This window comes from Alligator sinensis, unplaced genomic scaffold (genome assembly GCF_000455745.1).
Source record: "Alligator sinensis unplaced genomic scaffold, ASM45574v1 scaffold246_1, whole genome shotgun sequence".
Taxonomy (NCBI): Eukaryota; Metazoa; Chordata; order Crocodylia; family Alligatoridae; genus Alligator; species Alligator sinensis.
In genome coordinates this window covers 1,348,663-1,362,752 of record NW_005842367.1, presented here as the reverse complement: position 1 = coordinate 1,362,752, position 14,090 = coordinate 1,348,663, and the positions used below count along the sequence as shown (strand labels likewise).

Sequence of the window (14,090 nt, the reverse complement as noted above, 5' to 3'; positions counted from 1 at the left end):
CGCAGCCAGCAAGGCCAGCCATACCTTGTCATGCATCCAAAGGTGCATCTCAAGCCAGTCCAGAGAGGTGATACTCCCCCTCTATGCAACTTTGGTCAGGCCACAGTTGGAGTGCTGTGTCCAGTACTAGGCACCGCACTTCGAAAAGGGATGTGGCCAGCCTGGAGAGGGTTCAGAGGAGGGCCACCCACTTGGTGAGAGGGCAGCAGGACAGGCCCTACGAGGAGAGACTGAGGGACCTGGACCTGTTCAGCCTCAGCAAGAGGAGGCTGAGGGGAGACCTGGTGGCTGCCTACAGACTTATCAAGGGAGATCAACAGCAAATAGGTAGAGCCCTTTTCTCCCCAGCACCACCTGGGGTGACAAGGAACAATGGTAATAAGCTGATGGAGAATAGGTTTAGGTTAGAGATCAGAAGGCAATGTTTTACAGTTAGGGTGGCCAAAATCTGGAACCGACTTCCCAGGGAAGTGGTCCTCACCCCTACCTTGGGCAAATTCAAGAGGAGGTTGGATGATCATGTCTGTGGTCTTGTGAACCCAGCATTCATTCCTGCCTGTAGCAAGGGGTCAGGCTAGATGATCTGTTCGGGTCCCTCCTCACCCTGGCTACTATGAAACTATTTGTAAAAGCTGGACATAGAGAAGCCCATGAGGCCAGATGTGATGCACCCAAGGGTGATGAGGGACTTGGTTGTTGTGATTGCAGAGCCATTGGCCATCATCTTTGAAAACTCATGGTGATCAGGAGAGGTCCCAGATGATTGGAAAAGGGCAAACATAGTGCCTATATTTAAGAAAAGAAGAAAAAACAGATCCAGGGAACTACAGATCAGTCAACCTAACCTCAGTCCCTGGAAAAATCATGGAGAAGATTCTCAAGGAATCCATTTCTAAGCACTTGGAGGAGAAGGTGGTTAGGAACCGTCAGCATGAATTCACCAAGAGCAAGTCATGCCTGACCAACCTGATTGCTTTCTAGGATGAGATGACTGGCTCTGGATGCAGGAAGATCAGTGGCTGGTGGTATACCTTGCACTTAGGACAGAAAAATCCCACACACCAATACAGGCTGGGGGCTGACTGGCTGGGCAGCAGCTCTGCAGAGAAGGTGTTACAGGGTAAAGGAAAGCGATTATTCCCCTTTATTCAGCACTGGTGAGGCCACATCTGGAGTACTTTGTTCAGCTTTGGGTCCCCCCACTACAGAAAGGATGTGGATAAATTGGAGAGAGTACAGCTGAGGGCAGCAAAAATCATTTGGGCTGGGGGACATGACTTCTGAGGAAAGGCTGAGGGAACTGGGCTTATTTCGTCTAGAGAAGAGAAGACTGAGAGGGGATTTAATAGCAACCTTCAACTACCAGAAGGGGGATTCATAAGAAGATGGAGTTAGACCAGTGGTTGTCAACCAGGGATACACATACCCCTAGGGGTACTTAAAAGATTAATAGGGGGTACATGGAACTCTGCATGCATGCACACAGCCACAGCGCAGCACGCAGGAGGCCAGGAGCACCGCCCAGCCACATGGAGAGCAACCAGGTTCAGCTGATAAGTTTGTTCTGGGGGGCTGTGGTAGGGGTTGCCGGGGTGGGACAGCTCCGATTGCTTTGTGCACCCCGGGAGGGCACGGGGGCATGTGCCCCTGCATCTGTGTGTGGGGCTGGGTCTGGGGAGGTACCAGGCTCTTCCTGGTGGGGACTGAACCAGGCTGCACTTGGGGCAGGTGGTGGCGGTGCAGGGAAGGGGATGGAGGGGCTACAGTGAATTTTGGGTGACTGCAGCCCCCCCCCAGTAACCCCACTCCAGTAGTCCCCCACAGTGAGGAAGGGAGTGGGGCTGGACCAAGGGCAGGTGCTGCCCAGCCAAGGCGGAGCACAGGACAGAGCCACAAATGGTTTGTCCAGGGGATAGCATGCTGCATGCACCCTGGGAGGGCACAGGACACGTGCCCCCAGATCAGCATGTGGGGCAGGGTGGGCTGCAGGCCGCTGTTCCCGGTGGGGTTGTTGGACCAAGCTGCACTGGGAGCAAGTTTGCAGGGAGCGGGGAGGTCTATGGCAAATTTTGGGGTGGCTGAAGCCCCTCCTGTAACCCCCTCCCAGTGCTGCTGCCACCCGCCTCAAGCGCAGCCTGGCCCAGCCCCCACCAGGAACAGCCAGGCATTGCCCTGGTCTGCAGCCTGCCCCACCCTGCCCCATGGGAACTGGGGGCATGTGCCCTGTGCCTTCTGGGTGCATGCAGTGGTGGGAGCCGCCACCCCCAGCACCCCCCCAGACAAGCCACTCTTGACTTTGTCCCATGCTTCACCCCAACGGGGCAGCCCCTGCCCCAGCCCCACTCCCTCCCTCAGCATGGGGGTCTAAGGGAGCAGGGCTATGGGGGGCAGGGCTGCAGCCAACCCAAAAGTTGCCTTAGCCCCCAGGCCCCTTCCCAGTGCTGCTGCTGCCCGCCCCAAGCACAGCCCGGCCCAACCCCCTGCCAGGAAAAGTCCATTGCCCCAGTCTGCAGTGGCAGCCCTTCCAACCCCCATGCCCAGATCTGAGGGCACACGCCTACCATGCCCTCCCAGGTTGCGTGTAGCAGCGAAAGCCGCCCCCCCTCACATGGCTCAGTCCCGCATCCTGCCCTGGCTGGGCAGCCCCTGGCCCTGTCCCAGCCCACTCCTTCCCCCGCTGCTGGGGCCTTGATCTGTCTTGGCCCACCCCACGCAGATCCTGGGGCACATGTCCCTCCCAGGGTGTGCACAGCAGCAGGAACAGTCCCGTCTCCTCACGTTCCTGCCCTCTTTCTCCCCCCCCGATGCTCAACGGCTCTGTCTCATGCCCCGTCCTGGCTACACAGAGTCTATCCCAGCCCCACTCCCTCCTTCACTGTGCCCCTTACCCTTTAAAAACAAGAAAAAAACATAAAGGGGTACATGAGCTGAAACTTCAAGACGGAAAGGGTACACTTGTTAAAAAAGGTTGAAAACCCCTGATCTAGACTGTTCTCAGTGGTAACAGAACAAGGAGCAATGTTCTCAAGTTGCAGCAAGGTAAATTTAGGTTAGACAATAGGAAGAATTTTCTCATTAGGAGGGAAGTAAAACATTGGAACAGGTTACCCAAAGAAGTCATAGACTCTACATCCTTGAAGGTTTTGAAGACCCGGCTAGACAAAGCCTTGGCTGGGATGGTCCTGCTTTGAGCAGGGGGTTGGACTAGGTGACCTCCTGAGGTCCCTTCCAACCCTAATTTTCTATGATTCTGTGTTCTGCATTGCTGAGCCTAAGGCTTTGATTATCAAGCACCCAGAACACCAACAACTCCCATAGACTTTAATAGGAGCTGTGGTTTCTCAGCATTTCTAAACTTTAGGCCCTAAAAGTACTTGCTTTAAATAACAAATAGCCTCTAGATAAGCTTGAATGTTGTTAGACATAATTGGATCTAGTAAAAAAATGGCAAGTTCAGTAATTGCTAAAAAGGCTTGCATTCTATAAAGCTTATTATAGGTGGTAGAACCAGTTTTACTAGGATAAATCTTAGCATGTGCATGTGGCATATTCAGTTTCACTTAAAAGCTAGAAAATACCCCAAATCAACCCTATTTATCAGTTAAATAGTCCTGGGCGCACTGATTTTTTTTTTTAATTTTTTTTTTAATTCTTGGTGCTGGTGTTGTTTTTTGCTTTCTTAAATGCATTTTCCTCTTATCAGTGCCACTAAGGTCAGTTTCATGATGGTTTCCAGTTTTAGAAGCAGTCATACTTTTTGATTCTTAATGTACACAGTTGGTGATACCCCTAAAAATATGTGTGTGTGTACATGTGTTTTACCTGCATTTTACCTATGGGTTTCAAGTCAAGAAAAATGTTTTTGTGAAGCTTCAGAACCAATTTCAGACATCCTGTGGGTGTGACAGCAGACTTAAATTCTACTTTTAGGAATTGAGGTCAGTGGTAAAGGGGGGCCGCACCCTTCTGCCAACACCAAACAGGAAATTCATAATTACTCTTTTAAGGAGTGGCTGGAACAATACAGATTCTGCATTCTGCCTTGCAAAGCTAACGATATGCATTTATGAATATAGAAAAGCTATTTTCAATTAAAAACAAATTGGCTGTTTTTTAAAGAGAGAAATTTTGCAAACAAAAGCAATTTTGCAAACTAAAGTTTTCTGGAAATGTAATATATATTTGCCTGAAAAAGAAAAATCTTTGCTTTTATAAGTATAACTTAATTAAAATCCAGGCAGGCAGAGGGGAATATCTTTGGTTTTACTCATACCACAAAGTGAATAAGCCCAACAAGCATCAAAACATTACTGTTAAAATCCATAAAAATGCTAAGTTCTGAATTTTTCCCCATACATGTAATGTAGTTCTCCCTGCCAAGAGACAGAATGGTAAAGAATAGAAGGCTCTGTCTTAAATCACTATAATGAAGTTTATTATGTTTTAAATATTTTTCATTTTTAACACATGATTTAACTTCACAGGAATCACCCTTCAGTTATAGTGCAGCCTGGGAAGCGGCCTTTACCTGTGGAATCTCCAGACACACAAAGGAAACGCAGAATACACAGATGTGATTATGAAGGTTGCAACAAGGTCTACACTAAAAGCTCCCACCTGAAAGCTCACAGAAGAACACATACAGGTGGGAGTCTAGGTGCACTTTTCTTTCATCAATATTGATTTTGATGAGTTAAAGGCCAAGCCTCAACTACATCCCATCCTTAAGATATTACTGAGATTTAACACTTTTTTTCTATTTGCAAGGAAATCTGGTTTGATTTAAATGTTTAAAAAAAATTGTTGTTACAAACACTGTCATGATGTTTTTCTAAACATAGTAGCCTAAACATGCCCCTGTCTGTCAGCTCATTCTGTCCTACTTGCATGTTCCAAAAGGTTCCGTGGGACCTTGCTTGACTGATTAAGCTATTTAAACTAAAAGTTGAAATAGTGGTGAAAGTGATCACGTCAGGTATAAGTGTTATATTTTACACAGATCTGGCATTTGGCTGGCTTTGCTTCTGTGCCTTGCAGTGGAAGGGGGAAGATGAAGGGGAGGTAACTAACAGGTTGTAAGTCTAGACAAGAATCCTCCCAATACATCTTGTATTTGCTTGATAGCTCCTTTTCTTTCCTTTTTCTACACCCACTTTTGTCCTCTTGCTTTGAAGATAGCTATTTTGCTCATCCCCCAGATGGATCCTGGTTTTCTCTGTTTAAAAATAGCAAATTCTCTGATTAAAACCCCCCAAATTCACAATTTTCCTTTATTAAAATGAAACGCCTATATATATATATAGTGGTATCAGTTGAACACAATGTTTTATTGATATACAGTAAAAGCTTTGTTATCCGGCATAAGTGGGGCAAGGGGGGGTGCCAGTTGTTTAAAAATTCCGGTTATCTGAGAGTTATACCTATCAAGGAAGACAGGAGTGCATTGCGGCCCACCCTGCCCTGTGCAGATCCTTTTCCCCTCCCCCTGCTTCTTGCACATGCTGGATAGACTCGGCAAAGATTCTGATTGCTAAAGTGAAGTTTTGTATTGGGGAATATTGGAAATTCAGGTTAATAGAGTATTCCAGTTAGTAAAATGCCAGTTAACACAGCTTTCACTGTATTTACAATTTTAAAGCAGTTTGGAAGCCCACCACTGCTTCAATCATTGTAATATAAATTCTAACTACCTGTACATTTTGGCATTTGATTCTGGGTTTTTTATGATGGAAAATCAGAGCTCCCTCCGCCCCCTTTCCTTACTAGGATGCAGGTCCAGATGTGACTGTCCCTACCCCCAGCTGCTTTGTGGTGCTGAGCAACCCTGATATGCCAGTGCCCTGCCCATGCCATTGCCCCTCACTCCCCCACACCCCCCCCCCCCCCCCTCCCCCCCACCCCCAACCCATAGCCCCCCTGCCCTCCCATTGCCCCTCGCAGCTCCCGAGCCCCAGCTGCTACCTGTGGGAGGCAGTGGAACAGAGCACAGAGCCTAGCTCCCCCTACCTCACAGGAAGCACAACTGGAGCCCTTAGGGGGTGGGGGGGTGGCTGTGGGTTCGGGGCTGCCCACCCTGCTGCCCTCCCCCTGGGGGGTCTTTCTAGCCAACCAGGTCCCTGCCCTCCCATTGCCCCTCGCAGCTCCCGAGCCCCAGCTGCTACCTGTGGGAGGCAGTGGAACAGAGCACAGAGCCTAGCTCCCCCTACCTCACAGGAAGCACAACTGGAGCCCTTAGGGGGTGGGGGGGTGGCTGTGGGTTCGGGGCTGCCCACCCTGCTGCCCTCCCCCTGGGGGGTCTTTCTAGCCAACCAGGTGGGACCTGGTGTGGCAGGGCAGAGCAGGGTGGGCGGTGCTGCTGTGCAGGCAGAGGGCACCTTGCCATGGCAATGCGGGGCTCCTGGTGACAGCACCAAGCCTCACCGTCCCACTCTGTCCTGCTGCACCGGGTCCTGCCCACTGTGCTGCAGAGGCCTCAAGGGGAAGGGCAGCAGGGCAGCCAGCGCTGAGCCTGAAGCAGGCAGCCTGCATCTGCCCCCACCCTGCACACAAATCTTGGGCATGTGCCCCCCCATGCCTCTCCCTCAGGAGTGCACAGAGTGCCCCCTCCTCCCCCGCCCCCAGCCCCTCCAGATGAACTGCCTGCAGCTCCATCCCACTCCCCGCCTGGGTCCTGCAGCCATGCATTCCAGCACTGGGCCCCAAGCTGGGCAGCAGCCCCAGCCCTGCCCAACTCCCTCCCACCCTTCCTCCCTATGGGGGCCTCAATCCCCCTCTCCCCCCAGTTTATCTGCAGGAAGCTGCTCTCATGCTACCAGGCTGCCATGTGCGTGTGTGCATGCGCATATGCACATTGTGTCCCCTACCTGATTGCACTCCTCCCATTCCCCCAGCCCCTTGCAGCCTGAAAGTCTGACAGCCTGCAAGGGAAACCTGCCATTTCCCACATTTTTCTCCTTAAAGTGAGAAAATCCAGGTTTTACCGTGTTTTTTCCATGGCAGACGGAAAACCTGGATCCCTGCTCACCACTTAACAGCACTACTAGATTTTGGCTCATACGTTTCCATGGGAGTAGCCCCTCTTTCAAAACTCCAAATTGGATGCCAAGTATGAAATCTCTAAAAAGATTTATGCATTCAGACACAGAAAAACACTGGTCAGATTTTTTCTGCATGCTGCTTTCTAACATACAATTTAAAAAATGTCCCTATGCCTAGTCAAAGCCAGCATAGTGAAAATATGCTGTGGCATGCTTGCTGCACTTGTCCTGGATGTTTACATGGCAATAAGACACATTTAGACAAGATAGAAGGTCTAATTCTCATTTGCGCTCCGGCCATTTATACCATTGGCAGAATAATTGGGTCTTTAGCGTAAATGAAAATAAGGTTGATTTAGAAGGTAATAATTAAGAGAGAAGTACATAGATTAACTTAATTATTGAAGGAAAGAGTTAAAATTGGATCTATTTAAGGCAACAACATTATCACTGTCGTTAATAACTATGAGGCTGCAGTACCCCATTGTACTAGATGTTATTCTAGTCCAGAGAACTCAGTGTAACGTCTCAATCCTACTACTTACTCACAAGTTGACTTTTATGTGCGTAAGTGGTCTCATAGTCTTTAGTATTTAAAATTAAACTTAAGTATTTGCAGGAGAGGGACTTTAGCTTAAGTCCAGACAAAAGTGGTTGTAAGACACCAATGGCAAGGTAAGGAAAGAAAGGAGCAAGGTGACTGTAATATAAGCAAGCTGTCAATGAATTTTTTTCTCATCTGCTAAATTCAGGCATTTAGAAATTCACGAGACACAAATGTTTGCAATGTGCATTAGCTAGATACCTCACTGAGTAAATGGAAAAAGACTAGCTGGAGTTTTAATGGACAAGAAAAGATGCATCTTATTGCATAAATAAAGACCTACCGAAATTGAGGAGGCAGGCAGGTAATTTTGTACACCAATCCTAGTGCCTGCTGCCATTTTCATGGCTGTTTGCTGCAAGATCCCCCCGCCCCCCACACCTCTGGTTGACCGAAGGGCCGTGGCAGTGGCCCTGCCCCTCGCCACCGACTGTCCAAGAGTGCTGCCCTTCAGGTGCCCTGCCTCTCACCACTGATAGGCCAAAAGGGCTGCCATTCATGCAGTTCTGCCCCTCACCACTGATTGGCAGAGAGGGATAGGGCTGCATGAATAGCAGCCCTCTCCACCAGTTAGCAGCGGAGGGAGCAGCTGCCACCTTGGCTCCCCTTCTTTGTGCCAGTGGCTGTGAGAACTGCTGGCTCCTGCTGGGAAACTAGCATTTTATTTTCAGTAAGTTGGGTGAGGGGGTGTTTTCTGGCACAGGGAATGCTGCTTTTCACAGAAACTGCCTCAAATTGCAGTTTCTGCAAAAAATGCAAAATCATGATTTGAGTAGATCCCCGTGTGTAAAAGAATTGAAGTGTTTGTATTAACCTTCTTAAGCACTCTGACATTTGATCTCTATGATCTCTTACTTCCTTCTTTAAATCCCAGTTTCTGTTTCCTTTCCTAGGTGAAAAGCCATACAAATGTACCTGGGAAGGATGCACGTGGAAGTTTGCTCGTTCTGATGAACTAACAAGGCATTTCCGTAAACATACTGGAATCAAGCCTTTTCAGTGCCCAGACTGTGACCGTAGCTTCTCACGTTCGGACCATCTTGCCCTTCACAGGAAACGTCACATGTTAGTCTGAATGTCTTTTGTCCTCTGACTCCCATCACACTTTCTTTTTTTACATGTGCATTTTTAATTTGGATTCAGCTGGTCTGAATCTCTGAGTTTATACCATTAAAAGCTTCCATATGGTCAGTAATAGATGTTCTCTAACCCTTCTATGTTCTTGCCACGGGTCAGACCTAAAGAATGTGAACACTTTTTTTTTTTTTTCCTCTGGGGGATGCTAAGCAAACCCTTTCTGCAGACAGTATGTTTAATGTATTCCTGTGTGAATAAGGGAACTTCATTGGTTTCTCCATATAATCAACCAGCATATAGTGATAAACTAGTAAATGCTATTCAGTATCCAGATTGCTAGTCCTTGCCAGAGACTTTATTTATGTCCTGTAAAAAATACTCTTTGTATGCTCAACAATGCAATGAATAGACTTTTCCAACATTGTTGGTTACACCATCCTGTTTAACACAACACTTTTAGAAAAGCACCTCTTTGATGTAGAAATCCCCTCTGCCTCAAGAGCAAAAGAGCTAAGCAATATATTCTTCTTAAATCATGAAAGTTTAAGTGGTAAAATTCATTTAGACCCAGCAGAAATCAAACTGTACTGAATACTGTGTTATATGTTTTTTTCTGTTTGTATTGCATAATGCCTTGGCAGATTCAGCAGGTGAAGACCTTGCATGATGCTGGGCACATCTACACATGCTATTAATGTGCTTGAATAACTTCCAGCACAGTTTGTGCCAGAGTGTATTACTCCCAGGCGCAGCATTTACACATGTGCCCGAGACTGCAGCACATTGAGCCAGGGTGGCACAGCCTCAGCCAGCAGGGGGCTCAGGAGGTCAGCCTGCCAGCCCAGAGCTGATGCGCCCCAGCCCAATGTGCTGCAGAGGAGCTGGCTGGGGCACAAGTGCTACAGTGTGGGGCTAGCCAGCAGGCAGCCCCTGTACTGTAGTGCCCTCGTGCCCTAGCCAACCAGTCACCATGGACATGTGAATTGATGCATTAAATAGCTCTGCGGTAGAATAGTACTTGTCGGGCAAGAATTGCATCCTACAACAAAGTTGATTAGTTTACTGTGGCCTAATAGTGCCACATGTGTAGACGGTGACGCTTTACTGCAGAGCTGAGTAGTCAACTCTGTAGTAAAGTGTACATGTAGATGAGCCCACTGTATCTCTGTTTTATATGTAGCTGTATGGATGGTACACAATATATTCATCTGTAGCATAGTATTACATGACTTTCGTAGAGGTCTACCATACCTCATTTCAGCCATTATAGGCATCTTCCTTTCTAGCCACTCTCGAACATTTCCTTTCCTCAAAAACTTTTTTTATTGTATGCCAAAAGCGGTAATTGCCATATCAAAATGCTCCAAACCATAACATTATGGGAAGTGAGTGCTAGTTTTTATATATTATATACTATTTAAAAATAGTTCACAGGATTTTTAAGACAAAATGGCATCCCATATGCACCTCCATTGAGAAACTGAGTAATGTCTTAGGTGGTAAGAATATGCCTGATAAAACCATTTAAAGTTACTTTTTTGTAGCTCTTATCTTTTTTTAAGATGGCTAGATAAAGATGTAAATATAACTAACATATTACATCATCAAGTCTTAATTCTGAAGTTAATGAGAAAAAACAGATGAATATGTATGTTCATAATACAAATAGAATATCCTGAATTAAAATGACCCAATGTGATGCTAAACATACTTCAGTCCTTGGAATGTATTAACCAGGATTAAAAAGAATTTTTCTATGTTAGTTGGCAGACTTGTGGGCCACCAAAAGAAAGCCGGATATATTTCTCTAAACTAAAATATTCCAGAACCACAAAGTTTTTGTTAATTCCCTGAAATTTGAAAAAGGTATTCTCAATTTTCCTCTTTTACATGGAAAAGCCTACTAGCAAAGAAAATACTCATTGTATTCTCCAAGAGATCAGTCTGGTCAAGTCTCTGCTGTATGTTGCCTTCTATGGAACAAAAATTGAGATCGTAAAGAGCAGGTGTTGCTGATGTCCCTAAACACCATGGACTCCAAAGATACACTGGAGTATGCTGCTGATCCAGGAGTTTGTGTGCGTGGAGTCTACCTCTGCTTCCTTGGCAGTGTGGCTTCTCCAAAAAGGTAGAAGAACCCCTGTTGCTGACATCCCATCTGCCAGTGAAACTGGAGGGGAAGGTCTGCAGTGTAGGTGTAGACCTATTCACAGACCTTTTAGGGGTGAGTGAAAGAATAAGATAAAACCTACAGGTGTCTAAAGATTAATTAGGAATAGTTTCACTTATTGTGCAAAGAAGTGCTTCTGCCATAAAATATGAAGTATTGTATGTGTTCTACAACTAACACTTGAATACTGAAGTATAGAAATCCTTGTGCATTTTATCTAAGGAATATCTTGTCCTTTTGTGATGCTGTTTTGTTTTATATTCAAGACCTGCAAGTGAGTAATGGCAATTTTCATAGCAGTTCTTGAAAGTTTGTGTAAACTCTGTCTGAGGGATTAAGACCATATTCTGCTGTGTTATATGAATGTTGATCTGAACTACCTTTTTTGGAATAAAATGAAGGTTATGCCAGTTTTACACTCATGAAACGAGATGGAAATCTGGGCCTTTATCCATTAGAACTGTCAGGTAAATATAGTAGTGTTGAAGTGATGCTGCAGTTGTGATGGTCCAGAAAATGAGAGAAGCAGCAATTTTTGTGGGTGATATTTTTTTTTTATTGGACCAAGTGGTCCAGTAAACTGATTTGGGATACATTTAGACAAGCTTTCGGGTATCACTACTCTTTCTTAGATCCCAAAGAGAGAAGCAAGTACAGTGGAGCTAAATAGCTACTTATTTACCTTTGCATAGCAGATCTGTTCAGTTCTGCCATGCCCGCTTCTCTCCAGAGTCCTAAGGAAGACTACTGTGATACTAGAAAGTAGGTCCAATTAAAAGATACCACCCACAAAAACCCATGCATCTTGCAGGTATATACAGACAATTCTGTTTTCTGTCAGTACACTGATCTGTTACTAATGTAGCCAAAGCCTTCCTGGATGGAGAATTAGTATAACCTAGCATCATTTTGGGGTTTTTTGGCAACTCTGCCATGGAAGAATTAGAATTGGTCACTACCCTAGAACTTAATACCTGTGGAATTCTCATTAGCTTTGATAGCGGATCATTTTATGCAACTCCTACGGGTGCAGTTTCTTAGGCTGTACCCTTAATATACTGTATAACACAAGTGTACCAACAAATTTCGTATCCTGGAAATGAAAAAAAACAATTATATAATGGACAGGGCAGGTGACAGGCATTTTATTTCCATTTCTGCTTTCAATGTAATTTTAAACGCATCACATTTTGGATTTTTGAAAATAACGTTTATTTCTAGTGCTGCTAGTTTCTTTTCCTTTTTCTTTCTTTTTTTTTCTTTCATAAAGATTTTCTTTAAATATTTGCATGGTTTTCTAAGTACAGAACTGGGTCCAAATGACCTACTTGAACAATTTATTTGATGTTAGATCTACTCCAACAGAGCATTTTTATCCCCAACATTTAGCTTATCAACCATGTTCATTTATTAATCTATTTACCCTCCATTTTTTTTAAATGTTTGAGATGAACAGTGGGGATAGGAGCAGAGATGCAATATAATTTAAAATGCCTTGACTACATACTTAATGATATAGGACATTTAACAAGAACAGTTTAAATTTAAGCATTAAATAAAAATCTTAAGTTCCTACAAATATCTTTATAGGATTTTTCTCTTTATGTATATGGTGTCATTTTGTAAGAAGTCAAAAAAGATTGCAAACAAGTGAGGTGCTTTTTCCTTCATTTTAAAATGTGAATCCACATCTTAAATGGGGCATTAACTGTTTTTAATGAACTTGGTTTGAGGGGTACTTTGAAAATATATGGATGGATCTAAGGAAATGACTAAAAAGAAAACAAGCCAGTCCTGTCGTCATCCACCTACATGGATGCAGGATCAGGTGTAAAATGTAAAAAAACTAATCCTGCAGCAGAGTTACGTGTATATTTAAAATAAATCCTGGTTTACTAGCACTATTGCACTGTATAGTATGTAGCTTGAGAATATTGTTTTACTAATATTGTGCCTGTATTCACCATTAAACATAATTATAATGGGTTACTTATTTCCGAGACAATCCTTCGGAGTTCAACAGGTATTTCAGCAACATGGTTTTATTTAAATATACACTGTAGTTCTGTAGTGACCTCTCTAATGCCACAAGCTTGTCTAAATATGTTGTCTGCTTTTGTCTCTGTTTTTGTCTCTGTCAAGGGTAGCAACTTGTAAATGAATGCAAATCCTTTCTGTAAAGAAAAATAATTACAAGGAATTTTACATGTATTAAGAGGGCTACAACAACTTTCAATATGTTTTACAGATATTAGCACTTTTCTGCTATTTATGTACTTTAAATGTTAGAGGGTCAAAATAATCTTTATCCTTAGCATCTCTTAAAATATCACCTGCAAATATAGCAGGGATATTACATTTACTTTAATACTTGTATAAACTATGCAGAAATTTTTTAATAGAATGTAATATATTTTATAAGCTAATAAGACTGGGTAATTAAAGGTTTCTAGCATGCATTACTATAACTTGCAAATACTGAGACATTTTGGTAATCTTTCTTACTAAAGATGTGAATGTTTAATGTACTTTCACTGTTTCTACTTTGGTAGTCCAATGGGAACTCAGTAATGACATTTTGTCATGTCAAACTGTGAACTTAAATTTGTACTGTACAGGCCTCATACAATATGCCATATACAATATATATGTATTATACTTGTTAATAAAACCATCAGAATATTAATTGTGATGTCATTTTTACAACAACAAAGTGTAATCACATATGGATCAGAATGTTCAGAAAAGAAATTTAAAATATGTAAAATCAGCAATTGAAAAAAAAAGAGCATTTTTTATTTTACTTTTTCTGAGGTTTGAAGAGAGCCAATCACTGGAATTTCTGTGCACCAGAGAAATTTTCCAGAATAATTATTTTTATATCTCATTAAATAATAAAGAATATGCTGATCTGATGTGCATACAGAACTATATAATCTTATGATTAAATTAACTACAAACCTGTGCATCACTTTTTTTATAGTGGTACAAATGATTGAATTACGTAAATCAAACTGCAAAGAGCTCTGTTGGATTTTGATGCAACCTCTTAATCTCTATTATTATTTGCTTTTCACGAACATATAACTAAATGTTTCATGCAATGTTTGTAAAAAGCGAATTTCTGGTTCACAGTTAAGATTAGTTTAATGGATGAATAAATGATATTTGTGTGCAATAACTGTAGTCTATAGTTTGTCAT

General features: G+C 43.8%; 1 protein-coding gene across 2 annotated transcripts in view; it reads left to right on the top strand.

The window, feature by feature from the left end:
* Positions 1-9,507, top strand: part of KLF3 (Kruppel like factor 3) — a 41,623-nt gene extending 32,116 nt beyond the window's left edge. For both annotated transcript variants that reach the window (XM_006029238.3, XM_006029237.3), the window contains 2 exons: positions 4,485-4,645; positions 8,535-9,507. In XM_006029238.3, the coding sequence (XP_006029300.1) occupies positions 4,485-4,645; positions 8,535-8,716 (343 nt within the window). In that variant the 3' untranslated portion in view covers positions 8,717-9,507. The remainder of the gene's footprint in view (positions 1-4,484; positions 4,646-8,534) is intronic.
* The last annotated feature ends 4,583 nt before the right edge of the window (positions 9,508-14,090 follow it).